The 17561-nt window shown below is 39.7% G+C and overlaps 1 protein-coding gene across 4 annotated transcripts in view; it reads left to right on the top strand.

The window, feature by feature from the left end:
- Positions 1-17560, top strand: part of LOC133448825 (histone deacetylase 7-like) — a 49061-nt gene extending 31501 nt beyond the window's left edge. For all 4 annotated transcript variants that reach the window (XM_061727720.1, XM_061727721.1, XM_061727718.1 and 1 more), the window contains exons 14-25: positions 49-169; positions 262-305; positions 1257-1364; positions 1507-1562; positions 3391-3478; positions 4569-4688; positions 7993-8090; positions 12834-12952; positions 13218-13351; positions 13445-13529; positions 15036-15183; positions 15270-17560. In XM_061727720.1, the coding sequence (XP_061583704.1) occupies positions 49-169; positions 262-305; positions 1257-1364; positions 1507-1562; positions 3391-3478; positions 4569-4688; positions 7993-8090; positions 12834-12952; positions 13218-13351; positions 13445-13529; positions 15036-15183; positions 15270-15312 (1164 nt within the window). In that variant the 3' untranslated portion in view covers positions 15313-17560. The remainder of the gene's footprint in view (positions 1-48; positions 170-261; positions 306-1256; positions 1365-1506; positions 1563-3390; positions 3479-4568; positions 4689-7992; positions 8091-12833; positions 12953-13217; positions 13352-13444; positions 13530-15035; positions 15184-15269) is intronic.
- The last annotated feature ends 1 nt before the right edge of the window (position 17561 follows it).

Here is a 17561-nt window from a genome sequence, read left to right as displayed (position 1 = left end):
TATATTTTCTGGACAGAGCTCTAAGCTGTTGCATATATGTGTATGAAGTGTATTCGCAGCAGAAAGGCCACCCTTGAAGAGCTGCAATCAGTCCATTCAGAACAACATGTGCTTTTGTTTGGCAACAACACGCTCAGCCGCCTTAAGCTGGACAATCGTAAATTTGCCGGTAAGATCAACATTAAGTCTGAAGAATAAAATGTATTCTTTAAAAAAAAAAAAATAGTGGTAACATGTATGACTCTTGAATGTCTTCAACAGGGTATCAACCAAAGTTTGTGATATTGCCATGTGGAGGTTTAGGGGTAAGTGCTTCATGTGTACACGTATACAAACATGCGCAAGCGTAACCCACACACACACATCAAAACCCCCTTTTTAAAACACAAGTCATATGGGCACATATCCACTTATCTAATTGCGTTACTAAACAGAAAACATTACATGGCTGATTATGCTTCATTACACAATTTGGCTAATGATGCTACAAATTGCTGAAGCTGTTTTTTTTGGCTTAGATATCTTTGAAACCTCAGGTCTGTACAAAGTTTAGATGTGGAAAAAAGGAAAAAGGAAACGAGGATAAAACCAGAATTACTGCAGTGGATTTTTCTTCGGGAACTATTTATGGGTTCGGCAGAAAGAGGGTGCGTGAGGAATAAAAGATAGGATAAAATGCAAAGAGAGAAGAAGAGGAGGGAAGAGGAGGAGAATGTGAAGGGGGCTGGGTGGTAGTTGATAAGAGGACTGATCTGCCTGTATTTCCGGCCTTTGGCTGCTCCGATGATTGGAACAAGATGGCAAAGCTTGTGATAAAAGAGATTCCTTTGATTTCATTGTTCCCCCAGAACAGCAGCTCGCCATTAGATATGAATAAAACAGAAAAAAAAGTTTAGTTATAGCAGTGAAAGTCAATGTACAAGAAAAAGAAGAAAAATATTTTAGAGATTATTAGAGAATTTAAACTTGGCTGTCACCTGTTTTCTTCTATGTCTCAATATTCCACATGACTATCAATCTATAAAAACCCATTTCTATCTCTTTTTTAAAGTTGCTGTATAATAATTGCAGTATAATCTCTCATGGGAAGAACAGTTTAATGAAATGTGATAAAACGTGTGTTTTCTGGTGGAAATGTCATTGTTTGGGAGAAAAAAAAACATGAATTGCTTTCCTATAAATTAAAGAAAAGACATTTTACTTTCTTCTTTGATTAATATCTGTAAGTAACAAGTATCTCTCTTTTTTAATGGCAGGCAGACATTGATACAATTTGGAATGAACATCACACAGCAATTGCTTCTCGAATAGCTGCTGGATGTGTCACAGACCTGGCACTGAAGGTGGCACAGGGAGAGCTGAAGGTGTGTCCTTATACCTTATTTTTTCTGTCATGTTTAATGTGAAAACAGCAAAGCCCCAGTGTAACTGGTGGTGCAGTAAACGCTGTGATGTATTTTATACTTTGGAAACGCAACAATTATGATCTATCCTGTTCTTACACAGAATGGCTTTGCAGTTGTGAGGCCCCCTGGACACCACGCAGCCCATTCCTCCCCTCTGTAAGTACAGCAGAATACCCACCTCCACCCCACACACACACACACACACACACACACACACATACATGCACACGCCAGAAGCCAGGGGGCCTACAAAATGTTTCAAAGGATATATAACAAAGCACCTATACTTCTGAAGGAGAGAGAGCAGAGCGAGGGTCCAAGTCTCTCTGTTAATGCATGTGTGTGACTGACTTTGTGTGGTGTGTGTAGTACCTGCCTGATGCCTGAGGCAAGCAATCTGCTGTTTCTTTCAAGCTTTTAAGACACAAAGCACAGCACCTCAAACAGACTGTGCATGTGTGACTGTGCTGCACACGATTATTCTGTAAGTGTGTGTATTTGTGTGAACGTGCACATTTCTGTGCATTGATATGTGTCTTTGATAGCAGGCATTGGCCAAGTAACCGCATTCAGCTGGGACTCTGTGTGTGAGCTCAGCAGTTCCTGTCACTGGTTATTTATGAGTTATGGGATGGTAATGACTGTACTTGATGAGCAAAGTGTGGACAAAATAATGTGTATTCTTCACTTGCCGAACACACACACATTCAGGGATTCAGTCCTTATGGCCTATGCTGACACCAGCTTTGACCACATTTCTCCTGTGTTTTTCATTCGTCGACACCTTTTCGTATACCTTTTGTCGCGGACAAGAATGTTTAAAAAAAAAAAACTGTTACACCAAGTTATGAGTTAAATTCTCTGAAAGAAAATCACTTGAATCCTGCCAGCAAGTCTGACTATATTCACTTGGAATGTGGGCTGGATTTTATGGGCTCGGCTTTGGTTTTTTACATTTATTTATTTGTTTATTTATTCATTTATTTAAATCATCGATCTAAATAAAATCTAGAATGGTGCAGATAAATACTACACGCTTGTTTGCATGTAAGAAAACTAACTTTCTATTCATTCCTATGGGAATCCCTGTAAACGCTTACAAATGTGGAAAACTGTGCCCCCCCCCCAATTCTGCTTATGTATATTAGCACATTTGAACTTCTGCGGTAGATTTTGGGGCGCGTGCCTGGAACATGTACAAATGAATTAGTGAACAGAACGACAAACAGCTAATGTAACTGTTATTTTTCACTATTATTTTTAACACATTCAAGTCAAAACCTTGTATGAAACATATTTAGCATAATTGAAATGACGGGATACACAGTGCAGGTACAGTGCATGTACCTTCTTCTAACAACAAAACAGATAATTCAGCATGCAGGGCCACTTAAAATATTTTTTGTCTTTCTGTCACAGTAATTCCATCCATATTTATGATAAAACTGAGAAGGAAAACTTTTTGAAAAAATTGGTCTTTTCCCAATCAAAATTTTAACTACATAAAAAAAAAGGCATTTCAGAGTGTTGCACTCTGGAAGTCATATCCTACATATTAAATGGAGTTATGGACGATGCATTTCTACATCAAGCTGCAACAATACATTTCACAGAACAGTTGAATCCTGAAACATATTAATTTAATATCACTAAAATTTAAACTCTACTGTTTTTGAAGGCTTTTATTGTCAAATATGAGCAACAGCAGAATGTCCAAGTTTGTGGATGGACTTTATGTCAATTATCAGAATAATTGTATTTAAGTCAGTTTTTGTTTAAAGACACAAGTAAGACATGGTTCTGTGACTATTTCCATTGTTTAAAGCAAGAGTCAGCGAGTGACTGTCAGGGCCTAAAGTGCCGCTGCCTGAAGAGAAACAAGCCGGAGTCACATCTTAGAGGTCCATATGGTGATTTTGTGATATTAATTTGCTGAAGATGTCATAATGAACATGTGGCTGCCACTCTTCCTGTTTGTCCACAGGGGCTTCTGTTATTTTAATTCTGTGGCCATCGCTGCCAAGCAACTCCAACGCAAACTCAGCGTCAGCAAGATCCTCATCATAGACTGGGTGAGGAAACATCACAAGATCGCTATCACTGCTCTATACATGGACAAAATACAAATGCACAGTCACGCAAATGTATTCTGGGTACAAACAAGGTCCCAGACTACAGTAGCATGGTTAATCATCATTTATATCATTTAGACAGTTCTGTTATCCATGTGTGAACCAAGCTGTCACATGAATGGCTTAACCACACATACATGTACTGATATTGATCCACAGCCAATTGGTTGTCTCTGTTCACCATGTGTGTATATGAGTCCGCACAATGTGTTTACGCACTGTATACTCTCTGGCATGTTACTGCTTTAAACACTAATTATTACCTGCTTTGTCAAAAAATGTTAAGATTAAAATATGTCTGACTCTAACAGGAAAAAGCAGGGCTTTACAGATGTTACACTGGCTCTAAGGTCATATGTTTAACATATGCGTTCAAGTAACAAAGTAGACCATCATAGTATTACTGTTATTTTCACAAGATATTTAGTTATGTATTATTAATTAAACATCAATATCTGTTCATTAAATTTGGGTCAATATGTAGACACCCTCTTTAAATTCTGCATAATATACATAATAAATCTTCTGTTCTTCAGCAGGTTTGTAGGTTATCGAGCTTTGCAGGTATTAATTAACCCAAAGTTATATTAATGTCCTGCCACGGCATTTCAAACATGTTGTAGTCTGGACTTTGACAGGGTCGTAGCCTTGCCCTGACTCGTGTCTTTTACAGCCATTATGTAAAAGAGGTGAGTAAGGACATTGCAATGACATCTCAAGCTGATCTGCTGGAGATGTACTGGTCCATTATCACATTTAAGCCAAGCTTTAGTTGTTGGATAGATTGCCTCAATTTTTACTGGACTGCATACGCAGATAAAGCTCACGGTCAGCTCAAGTGAGCCCTCCACCCTATATGAAAATGAGATCATTTTTTTATCATATTCTGTTACGTAAAACCTTGGAATTAAAAGTATGTTTTGTTGGGTCTTGTCGTCACAACTTTGTGACTCTATCAAGGTTTATTCTTTGAGAAATGTCTACAGCAGTCATTGGCAACTTCTTAATCTGTCATGTGATTAATCTTCAGGATGTGCATCATGGCAATGGCACCCAGTCAGCGTTCTTTGATGACCCGAGTGTGCTGTACATCTCTCTGCATCGCTATGATGATGGCAACTTTTTTCCTGGGAGCGGACATCCTAACGAGGTATTTCTTTTATACTATTCTATTCTGTTCTATTACAGTACATTATGAAATATATATTTTGGTGTGAATGTATACAGTAATTGTGTGCTGCATGTGGTGCCTCTAGTGCATTGTGTGGAGCATGTAGTTGTCAAAACAGAAGTCGTTGTAACGATACATCAAGGGAAACATCACTCTTAAATTTCAATTCTAAACTTACTGACTTACATCTTTGCAGTTTATACTTCACAAAGAAAAATGATACAGGTTCCGACGGATAGATTATGTAGTAGTGTTACACATTACTAAAGTTGGTGCTGTCATATTTACAGTAGATCCAACATTTTACTGATATAGTCAGAACATAGAAGGTATGCCTGAATTGTTTAAAATGCAATTTAGAGTGTGTTGATCACCTTTCCACTGCCATTCTTGCCTTGTTTTGGCATGGCAAGTTATTCAAGTTCAGAAAGTTAAGCGCAGAATCCCAGACCTCCCTCTCCCCACCTACTTCCTCTCGCTCTTCGGGGGTAAGAGCCGAGACGCACCGAGGCAGCAACTCTACCACTAGTCCCTCTTGAGTGGGACGGGTAGGATTTCTGGCCTATCCCAAAGGGAGAGTCCTGCCACCTTTTATAGAGGAAACTCATTTCATCATTTTTGCAATCTACTTCTTTCGATCACTATCCACAAATGGGGACCGCTGCTGAATGAACGTACATTAATAGGCACAAGCCCGTGTCTCTTCCCCCACCACAGAGGTGACATTCCTCATCCCCAGACCTATTTTCTGTCAGAACGATGACCTGCAGTCACATTTACTACCCACCCCACATAGCAGCAACTCGTGTGCTCCTTCCAGCTGGTGGCAGACCCACATGCTTGGCCTGAGTGCGCCCCATAGATGAAGGCCCGGTCACCTGGCACTCTCAAACAAGCCTCTCCCCCAGGGGGGGCTCTAGGGTGGGACGCTGTGATCCCTGATTGTTTGTCATCATCAAGAATCTGATTGAATCACTCTTGGTCTTGGTCATCCCCCAGAACCAATGGCTCTGATTGACACAACTCCGACGGTCTTTCAAGCATGCAAACCCCTCCACCCCAATAAGGTGGTGTTTCAAAGAATTTAGAGAAACTTCAGGGCCATGGATGTCACATCTTCACAACAGAATCAGCATCAGTGGCGTAACATCATGGTGATAGGCCCCGGTGCAAATATCTTTGTTGTGCCCCCATCGCTGCCCTAAACAAAAGCACACACCGCACACACAGCCACTACATTGTTGCCATGTAGGCTAACGTTGTGACTGACCACACACGCAGGGGAAGTTTCCTCCTTGCCCCCCCGGCGAACGGGTTAACGCCGTTTCATTTATGGAGGTAGCTGGCAACCTATCCTCCGGCGGGACTCTGGCTTTTTCCTCGGTTGCAGTAAAAAAAAAGCATCTAATTTTGTCAATTTTGCTTTAACATCATCCTGGCTCTTTTTTTCTTTCCACTTTTGTGCTGCTGCTTTTTTGTTAGGGCTTGCTAAACATGATGCTACGCTATTTTTTTACTTTTGTTAACATGAAAACTTACATCACGTCATCGCTTCATCATGCACTTAACATGACTGACAGCTAGCCTATTAAGGTGATTGGACTATTCCATTCACAAAAACACCTTTTTTTCTTCTCATGGGCCCCTGACGGCGTCTGGGCCCCGGTGCAGCTGCACCGGTTGCACCTCCGATATTTATGCCCGTGGTTTGCATACAAGACACGGAGATACCTGTGCTTTCTTAATGTGATCGTACCAGACACAAAGTGTGATAACTATCCCCAGTAAAATAAACTGACCCCATCCCATTCTGACATTCACCAGCCCTTCAATCCCCAACATTCCTTCATTGTATTCTGCCATCTTCCTCCACATTAATAGTCAGTGTTTTCCCATAAAATCCCCCTTTGAGCAATGTTACATAAAACACTTTCTTGACTTGGATGTGGGTTTGCCTCAAGTGGACTCTGGACCTCTGTGGAGCAGAGTGGTAAACCTCTGGAGCCTCACTGTCCCCCATGTTGGTATATAACTCCCCATGGGGTAAGGTTGTGATGTCATCGTTATAACAGAGAGTGCCGAGTAGCTCACGGAAACCAGTGAAGGCCTAATTCAGCCCAGCAACGTTTGAAACATGAAAGGGAGAGAGGACGGGCAACAACAGTGCAGGACACAGGGCTATAGAAGAAACTGTCTGTGTCTATATGGGTGTGTGTGTGTGTGTGTGGGTTTGTGTGTGCGTGTGTCGATATAGGCACATTACCAGTTGGCAGAGGACAGGAGGTCTCATGTGTTTTTCATTTGCCCTGTGAACATCCCGTCCACTGAGAAAAGAATGGAGACAGACGCTTTGCAATGCTCATCAGCATTCTTTCTCTTTCAAGCATCCTCTCACACCCATGCACACAGACACACACACACACAGAAGTCACTACACGTTGTTGCCAGCAGCACGTCAATCAACCTCCTCAATCTCTCCTCAAACTGACATATTGACTGATGGTGAAGGGTTTAGGGAACAGCTAAATGGCTGCTAGCAGGACTACAAAGAGAGAAGAATCCTTAACTTCTTTCCAAGATACAGGCCTCGGTTCACTCTCTGCCCTGAATATGTGAGGTCAAGCTGGAACAAACTTCATCCACTCTGCACAGATGCTCATTTCAAACATGTAAAACGAGTTGCATGGGTGCACCATGTATTATTTAACATATTTGTCATATATACCAGATATGTTAAGCTATACAGAACTCATAATATACATGTTCAGCATATGAATACACGTTGCAACATATACTGATTATACAATGTCTGAAACATTGTTTTTTGTTGTTTTGTTTTTTTTTTTGTTTTAGATAAGGCAGCAGTTTCCCAATGAAAAATAATACTGAGATAATTTGTAGCCTAAAGCTTGGGAACCATAAACGGGTGTAACTCTGTTGTGACTCAGAGTGATTTATAAGACCATTTGACAAATTGTATCAAAATCAAACTGGAGGGAGTGGGGTGTTGAATTAACAGCCATCCGTCTTTTATTTAGGAATCATAATTACTCCCTTGTGTTGCCCTAAAAAGATGCAGCCGCGTCTTTTTCTCCATTGCAGAAATCCAAAGTTTTGAAACAGCGGCGCTAATCTTATTTAATCTTTGACACAAATCTGTTATTGTCACAGAGTTTCTCAATATTTCATAGTGAAACACTTTTTTTTTTAACTTTCTTTCCACATAAACAAAGAATGTTTCTCTCATAGTGTCACTATGTTTTGTCTGTCTACCATTTTCCAGGTGGGAGCAGGTGCAGGTGAGGGCTTCAGCGTCAATGTCGGCTGGACTGGTGGTTTGAATCCACCAATGGGTGATGCAGAATATCTGGCCGCGTTCAGGTAAACATATGAATTCAAGTTTTCCATTTAAGCCATGTTAGCTAGTGTAACAGTCATATTGTATTGAAAGGAGTTTACAGTTTAACCTTTTTACAACTTCTACCGTTTGGTAACAAATGGTAAGAACTAAAAGAAGATCAACTGGAAAAACAACTGTTTCCTATGGGCCTGCGTCTGAACAGATTAATTACGGATGCTTGACCAAAATTCAGAAGCAGTGTGTTCAAAACTAAGTACGTCTTCATTGCAGCATGTTAAATGTTCATGACGGTACCATTAGTGGAAAAAGGGAAGAGTCATTGGGAGAAAGTGTTTTTCTCTCTAAAGGAACATGGCATTACAACTCAACCACTAGACCTTTTGATGAAATCAAACCAAAATGCAAATGCTGAGCATCACGTTTAGTAAAAATCAAACATACAATCATCAACCACTTTATTAGGTGCACCTGGTTTACTTATACAAACCCTTACTTCTTTATTAGGCATACCAGGTGGACCTAATAAAGTGACCAGTGAGTGTATATCAGCACCAACACCTGAGACCAGATAATGAGAATGGTGCGTTTGCTAACACACAATCTGGACACTTTGCAGTCAATTAGTCCACCATCATTCAATTTAAACCCAAGTATTGTAGATTCAAATGTGAGGTCAGCTGTACACTTGAAGCTTGACTGAAATTGGATTGTGTATTAAGACAATGACCAAATACCAGCGAATCTGCAGAATGCCTGAAAAACAAAAGACTCACGGTGTTGCAACGGTCCAGTCAAAGTGGAAATCACCAACCATTTATGTCAGGTCTGTGCATGAATAAATGCCCACAATCGTAATTTACCAGATGCAAATTTGTAAAGAGAGAGCTAAAATTTGTTCTTAAGATTGTGATAGACTGATGCGCAAATGGTCAGAAAGATCAAGCCTAGGAAGCTGATAGGAATGCCCCCACCTTATCAGTCACAGTTAGGTATTTTAGCTTGGTTGACTTACCTTATGTAACCGATGCAAATTAATATTACTTTATATTCATTACAAACTTATCCAAACGTCTTCATTTCAAGCATTGACGCAAACATCCAAAATCAGTACTGCCAGAGCTCTCGTTTCTCTTAATTATAATGAATATTCTCTGTTAGGTCTTTACGTTCAGACGTCAATGCAGTGCTAAGTGCTATGTAGGAAAACTGATGATGTCTAGTCATTGCGTGTGCCAGCTGCCAATCAAAAGTTAGTAACTAACACTATTGTCAATCAAAAAAAAAAAAAACGTGCAAACGCATCAATGATACAGATGTTGAATCACAGCCAACTTCTGCTGACTGTACAGTTTGTATGAAACGGCTGAAATCAAATACTTTTTGGGAATTATGTCCATAATAAGAAAACAGTTATGACTTTTTGTTGGCCTATGATAAATACAAACACATCGGTGTTATTCTCACCACACTTCAAATTCCTTCATGGTATTTGTCCTGAATGAATATGGTTTGGTTCTGCACTTCATTGTAATGAACACAGAATGTGTCTGTCAGCAACACTGGCTCGCCACCAGATGAATAAAACAGTATGTGAGCTCTACATGGTGCTGCATGCAGCAGACGCAGTGGGTGGGCCCTTCATCAGGGGAGAAACATGCTAATGAGCTAACCCATACTGGTAAAATCCATCGACCCTATAGGCAAGCTCGGAAACGCTAAGTCCAGTGTTTATTGGAGCTCCAAATACTTTACAAAACAACTGGTCCCTTCCCGAAGCAGGCGTCTGGTTTTAGTACTTTTCATCCAGTTTAGGAAATTGCAAGTGTTTTCATGTTTAAAACTTCCTCACTTAACCACAGTATAGTACTGTAGTGTGTGTTACGCATGAAACTTGCATCAAATCAAAGCTCTGCTGTGGAGTGTCCTGGTGGTCCAGTGGTTTGTGGCACATACTGTGCAGCTGTAGTCCAGGATGCTTATCCAGGCAGACTTTTGTCACATGTCATTGTTGGAAAACCACCTCATCATAGTGAGAAGTAAAATTGATTTAGGCTAGGGAGAAAAAAATATAAAGCATTACATTTGATTTTTTTTTTTTTTTTTTTCAGTGAACTATGCCACAGCTCTGTAATTTAATCGTGTGAACAGTCTTTAACAAACGGATTATACGGACAAAATGCTTCAAACTTATGTAGTTCGGTCTGTGTAACCGAGAGCCAGTCCTATAATTCAGTTTGAATACGCAGTTAGTTTGGATGACAAGGTGTTTCAGCCGTTTTGTGTCTTCATGATGAAATTGTTAGTATGATGTGAAATATAGAATGGGATGTTTGTCTTTTTTTATCTGTATGAATGACAGAAGAAATGCATAGGTTTTTTTTGTTTTTTTTTTAGAGGGGTCCATTAATAACAGGAGAAAGCTCAGTGTCACAATGTGTGTAAACCAAATCACAGGTAGCGCAACATACATGTTCATATGTAAGTGCTCATATTTTCTTGTGCATTTTCAAGTGGCTACTGACAGATGACGAACTATGGAGGAGAGGATAATACAGCAGAATAGAAGAGGAGAAGTGGGGGGTGCATTGTTAGGGAATCCAAAGGCGCCGTAATTAGGCCCAATGGATCCCAGATGGCTGGCTGTCAGTGACGTGAGAAGAGGGACGAGCTCCTAATAGGAACCAGACGCACACAAATGCCTTTGAACTGCCGCTGGGAGAAAAAGAGTGAGTGAGAAAGAATCAAACGCGGCATGGGCCGTGCGCTCTTGCTAAATAACTGGGCAGAAGAAGACAAGAGGAAGCAAGACAGTATAGAACATAGAACCAGTGAAAGTGGTCTGCGTTGAGAAGAGTACACCACCTGTGGACAAGTCACCGAGGATTAGCTGAGATTTTCATTTCTCTTTCTATGTCACTCAAACAAACCCATAATGGATTAAATTGTATTAATCCAGTGCTATTTAACACTGTTTTCTGTGATAGTTATAGTAAACGACGCAGTCTAAAATTAGAACTCTTATTTTGAATAGTACTTGCACTTGCAATCCTCAAATTTATCATTCCTTCTCTTTCCAACACCCAAACTCTGAGCAAGACTCACTTTGGCAAGCCCTACTAGTGTCGTGGCAGTGCATTATTTATCCAATTAAAATACTGTCATAGGCCATTCTGACACTGAAAACATCACAACACATTCTCAACCTAAAACAGCTGTCTCTGCTGGTCAAAACACTGCTAAATTAATGACTAGAATAGAAATATTAACAGTGCCATGAGTCTTTGCAGCAGTGAGTCAAACACTGTTGTGGATTAAGATTCATCATCTACATTCCACGTCAGCAGACTTCGGAAATTCAACCGCGGGGTTGTTTGACAACATCATGCAAGTCAGGATGAAGAAGTCGATCTTTACTGTTTAAACCAGTTAATGTAGTTTCACCTGTCCAGTGCTGGCAGTTGAAGTTAGCACAGATGGTGCTGGTCCAGGTTACAAGGATGAATACGTTTGCTTGGCACTGTTTAAAACAAAAACATGTTCACCCCCACCTAATTGATGGTAGATTCAGGTTATCTGGTTGTGTTACAAACATTTTTGCACTGAAAGTGTCTGTTCTGTTCTGCAGCCTGGCTGATATCCTGGTTTTTAATGTTTGGATCAGCGAGAAGGGGAAAGAATGAGACCATTTAACTTTGCAATAGTCTTTGTTTCAGTTCTGACATGCTAAAAAAAAAACAGTTAATAACATTTCGAAAAAGGGTCTTCTGATGCGCCTGATTGTGAGTAATCTCTGCTCCCATTTCTCATCTTGGTGCACAAAATAAAAAAAAGATGACATCATCATCCTTACCCACAACTGGTCTTGCTTGCAACTCTGTTCAAAGCGTATTTGATTTTAAAATTTGAGTTTTTGGGGAAAAATCTAACCAGAAAAGAACTGTATTGAACAAGGAAATCTCGACTCAGTGATTTGCATCAAAATAACAAACAAAGAAAAACATGTTCAGAGCAATTCATCCTAATTCTAATAAATGACTCGGTAATCGTGGACAGTTTAATCCACAGAAATGTCAAACAAACTGTTTCTTTTTTAAACAAGATTTATTAGAGATATTGTCTGTGTTTAATATGATATGCCACCGCTTCACTATTGTCCTTTATAATAAGTTTAACTTCCTTATTATTATCTGATTATTATGCTGCAACACACATCCATATAAATACCATATATCTGTGTATGTGTGTGTTTGTGTGTGTATGAAGGGATTGCAGATCTCTCTTACTACTTTAATCAGTAGGGCTCTGTTTCACATTTAAACAGTTGCACACAATCACACCTGGGAGGTGCAACACCTCCACAAGTTGGCTCTCTACCAGAGCGGGATCAGGAACTGAGATCAAACATTTGGAGCGTTGCCTTTGATAATTTCTCTTTTCATCATTTTCAAATGGAGGGAGAGTGCAATCAAGTGCATGTTTGCGGTTAACAACCCAGAAAAGTCCTACATTTCATAAATATTCCAGCTGAAAGTCAATCACCTCCCAAATGTTTTGTTTTTATTGTGCCGGCAACTAAAATTGGGACCATTAGAGCAATTAATCTTTTTCATCCACCTTTGCTATTAATTCAATCACACTATGACTTCCCTTCGCAGATTATTATCATATTCAGTTTTCCCAGTTGTGCTATCACATTGCAGCCAAGCCAAAAGGATGAATCAGCGCAGCCTAACATGCAGCCTGTTTCTTGTCTGTGTCCTCAGAGCTGTGGTGATGCCCATTGCCCATGAATTTTCCCCTGATGTGGTGCTGGTGTCAGCTGGCTTTGATGCTGTCGAAGGACATTCGTCTTCACTGGGAGGATACAACGTTACAGCCAAGTGTAAGGCTCTCCCAGATTTTCCTTTTCATGCAGCACGATCTTTTCAACAAAAAACGCTTGTTGATGGAAATTTAAAACTGAGAATCACTCAAAACAGGTTACTGAAGCTTTGATCAGTTAAAGTGTTCCCTATTATTCTGTCGTTTTTTATTTCTAAATATAACTTAGTTCCATTTTAAATAGCAATCTAATCCTATTGTTTGTTTGTTTAACTCTCAGAACCTCTCTCATGTATTTCTGCGTGTGTGTTTGTGATCTCTACCAGGTTTTGGCTTCTTGACCCGTCAGCTGATGTCGTTGGCAGGAGGCCGCGTGGTCCTCGCTCTGGAGGGGGGGCATGACCTCAAAGCCATCTGCGACGCCTCCGAAGCTTGTGTCAGCGCCTTGCTGGGCATGGAGGTAAGACGCATGAATGTACATGACAGTAAACGCCTCACCGCAGATGGGCTTTCTGTTTCGTCCTCCAAACGCTGACGCTGCATTGTGTCTCAGGTGGAGCCTCTGTCGCAGGTGGTGTTGGACCAGAAACCTTGTGAAAATGCAGTGCGGTCTCTGCAGAGAGTCATCCAGTTTCAAGGTGAGGAAACAACCCAGGATGCAGCATCTCGAAGCCTCAACATTCAGGTTCAGAGACCTTTAAAAGTTTGGTGATGGAAGTATCTTTTTCCTTGACTTTAGTGCTGTCACCATGTAAAAGTCACTCATTCAGTTTGATGGGAAAAAGCCAATTACCTGAAGCTTTAACTTTAGATATTTAAAGTAAAATTACTTAATAATGTCACCTGTGTTTGATTAGATTATCATTATCCATGTATTAAAGCAAAACCTGCTATAATTTAATGAGGTAGAACTCATTATAAATGATTTACACGTGGGCCTGATCGACTTCTTTCATTGCTAATTAATGTTCTGATCATATATTTGATTAATCAGTTGAAATTTTGAAAAATTCTCTCCCCTTAACAATTGATTTGTTGCAATTATTTCTGTCAGCTGATTGAACAAAGAATCGATTTACTTATGTAAGCTGTTAGTAGTAGTTTAATTTATAGCAAAGATTTCTTTAATTGTCTTATGTAGAGTTATCAGGCTTTATAAAGTAACCAGAAACTAAAAAGGTCTGATATCCTAGGAAAGAGGAAGGGATCTGAAGATATTGATAATAAACACACTTTCTTCAACAAATATTTTATCCAGATGGAATTTTTATGTCCAAAGTGTGTTCCCTAACGTTGGCTGAAATTATGTTTATATGATTTCAGAATGTAATGATTTCAAGTCAGTGCCATTTAATATTATACTTACAGATTGCAAGTGTATTTTTTTTATTCGCTAAAAAAAGTCGAATAATATTTTGCTTGAAAAACATTTACATTATTGATTCACCTTATAGTTTGATGTTTGCAGGGGTTTTAGTTTGCAAATCTTATTCCATGAGCTGTACAGTACAATATCCTGCTCTCTGACCACCTCTCCTCCTTTACATCCCTGTCTCCCATCCCTCCCTCCAGCCGTCCCACACGCAGACACACACTCGCACACACAGCCGCCCTGGCTCCAATTATCTTCAAACACTTCTTTGGCACACGACCTTCACAACATCCCCTCCTGATTGCACACAAATGTTATCCCAACCAAATTAGATTAATTAAAAATATTTGAATAGCCACAGGAATGTTAAACCCATAATTCAGACCCAGGGTGAAGTATATGTAAGTTGCAGGCTCAGCCAGAACACACATGCTTATAGATGAACACAGTTGCAATTGATTCTTTTTTCTTTTTTCCCCCCACTGTGTGACACTGGTCTAAAAGAGGCACGATTGAGATTACATTTCTGAAATCATCGATGTAGATATTAGAACCACAAGCTGGTGTTTCAACCGCCGCTGCTATTCAGACCAAACAGCTACAACTAGCGGCTCCAACACCAAGTAATCCATTGAATAATGTAGCCACTTTCCCTCAAGGAACAATTCAGGATGAAAACAATTCTCAAATACCAACGATTGAAGCCATTAATCTTTCTATCTCCCGTTTCCTTCATCCTCTTCCTCTTTCTCAATCCCTTTGCTTCCTGCAGGTGAGTACTGGCAGAGTGTGAGGGATTCAGCCGCCACAGTGGATTTGTCCTACCTGCAGGCGCAGAGACAAAGACTCAGACGAGATTCAGACAGCGAGGCAGTCAAGGCCATCGCCTCGCTGTCCATGGGATCCCTCGCATCCGATAAGTAAGATAACATCGTGATTATTAATACGTCCCACGGAAGCTACTTTTGCACTTGGTGCATAACAAATTCTTTCTCTTGTTTTCAAGGAATGAGCCTGAAAAAATCCCAGAGAAAAGCGGCTCTCACTGAAGAAAGAGACTTTTTTTTTCTTCTTTTTTTCTCCCCCCGTTCATCTCAGTGGAAACACATAGAAACACACAGATGTACCGAAACAAAGCTATGCAATTTGGATGATCACTGGAAGTAGATGTCGCCTCATGAAAGCTCCTGCATTACTACTGGCCGCAGTCTGACCACTTCGATTCATACACACACTGGGTGACAGTGTTCATCGAGGCCACATCATCTGCTTTTCCTGAGGGGGACATCACTAACTGAACTGACACAGAGCTTGAAACAAATAAAAATTCAAAAACTGAGAATAAGAAAGCACAGCTCTTCGCCTTAAAGAAGTCAACTCCAGCGAGACCTTCACAGGACCTTTGAAGAGCTAGAAGAGCTAGAAGACAGGTGAAGGAGCTCTGGCTTGTTCACAAAGAAATCTCCAAAAGATCCAATGAAGGAAAAAAAATAATCAGATTTTATTTCTGATTTGCACTGTTATTCTGCAAACGGACATGAAGGAAGAGAAGCATTTTGACAATCAAACACCTTGTTTGTTCATAGTTTTACTTTATTTGAATATTCATTCATTTGACCTATGGCACTCATTTCCATGAATGTCGGCATAAGACTTTTTTTTTGATTTTCTTGAAGAATCCAGTAATCCAAAGTGAAGCTACTATGAAGTCTGAGATACATATGTTTCATATTGTTTCCTATGTCCACATATTTTCTTAAGTCTCTTTTTTCTCTTTCTTTCTTGGCCTGTCAGGCGAGCATATGCAGTAAGACTAGATATCTGCAGTTATTGTTATCCCTCCATGACAGATAAAAGAAGATGTATAAATCTTTGACGGAGTGCATCTTAAATATTTAGACATACTGTAGTTAGCAATGGTGGCATTAGTTTTATGAAGAGCTAATACCTCTGCTCACTGGGGCATCAATATCTGGGGAGAGAGGAAGGAATCTGAAATGACCGAAGTCCCTCATGATGCCTCAGTGGAGTTGTGACCACTCAGTGATGATTGTATATGTGACTGTTCAGATCCCGTTAATGTTTTGGATGTGACTCACATCCAGGATCTTTATGACAGTCACACACACACATACACAAAGTGCACTTATGCTGCCCTCAGAGATGAGGGTCAGAGCAATTTGGGTCTCAAAATCTAAACTTTGATAATATTGTGAAGTGGACCAGTGTTTTTCTCCTGTGGATGAGCATTCCTGCTGTATTTGTACAATGTCTTTTTTCTTTGTTGCTATTTTTTACTTAACAAGGACAATCTGATCTGTCTTTTGTTCTTTATTTACGAGGCTCTGGTATGTTTACTCTCAGCATCAGGCGCATGTTGCTGCGTGGACCAAACAATGGCGTTCTAGCAGTTTGGAGGGAGCAGTAATACTGAGAGCCGAACACGCAGCCATTGATATCTTCACAGTCCAATTGGACACAGGTTAAGTGCAACCAAAGTTTATGAGAACAATGTGTTGTCTCTGGACTAGCATGGCCTAAAGAACTTCAAAGACTTTGAAGAGTTTGTGAATGTTTCTTTTTTCTCATTCCAAACAGTCAAAGAGCACAGATATATAACTATATATATATATATATATATATATATATATATATATATATATATATATATATATAAACAAATTTATTTGACATGACATGTATTTATACTTTGAGAGCCTGCGTCTTTGAAGTGCTCCTTGCATGTCTAACACAGTTATGATGGTGCTAAAACAGTATGTTTGCTTTCGTTTCTGTTTATTTCTTTTGTGATGTTGCACTGTGTATGCAACTGAAAACCTGTCCCAAATTTGTTAATGCAATGTAAATGTAAAAACACATGACCTTAACAAAGCAGCTGATGTATAGCAGTTTCAGCTGTAAATGACGTTGGATGGCCTAACAGCAAATGTAGCTTTAAATACGTTTGATTTACAGTAACCTGACAAACCTTATGTCTTATCCTTTTGTCTTAATTCATGCAAATTATCTATTTTTGTATGTGATCAGAAAAAAAGAAAGAAAAACTGTGCATGTCTGAAGACCAAAATACGACTTGTGATTTTGACCAACCTCTGTGAAGGTGAAGCCTTAACAACCTGGGAGCCAAGTCCAGTTTCATCACAACTGACTGATTTTATTTTTTTATTTTTTTTCTGTACAGTGTATATAAAACCTCCCGTTTTTCTTCTCTCTTTTGGCTTTTCTATTTTGTTTTTTGTTTTTTTTAAAGAGCCTAATAAAGGTAAATTATCTCAAT

The sequence above is a fragment of the Cololabis saira genome, chromosome 8 (genome assembly GCF_033807715.1).
Source record: "Cololabis saira isolate AMF1-May2022 chromosome 8, fColSai1.1, whole genome shotgun sequence".
NCBI classification, from domain to species: Eukaryota; Metazoa; Chordata; class Actinopteri; order Beloniformes; family Belonidae; genus Cololabis; species Cololabis saira.
This window is presented reverse-complemented; position numbering and strand designations above follow the sequence as displayed.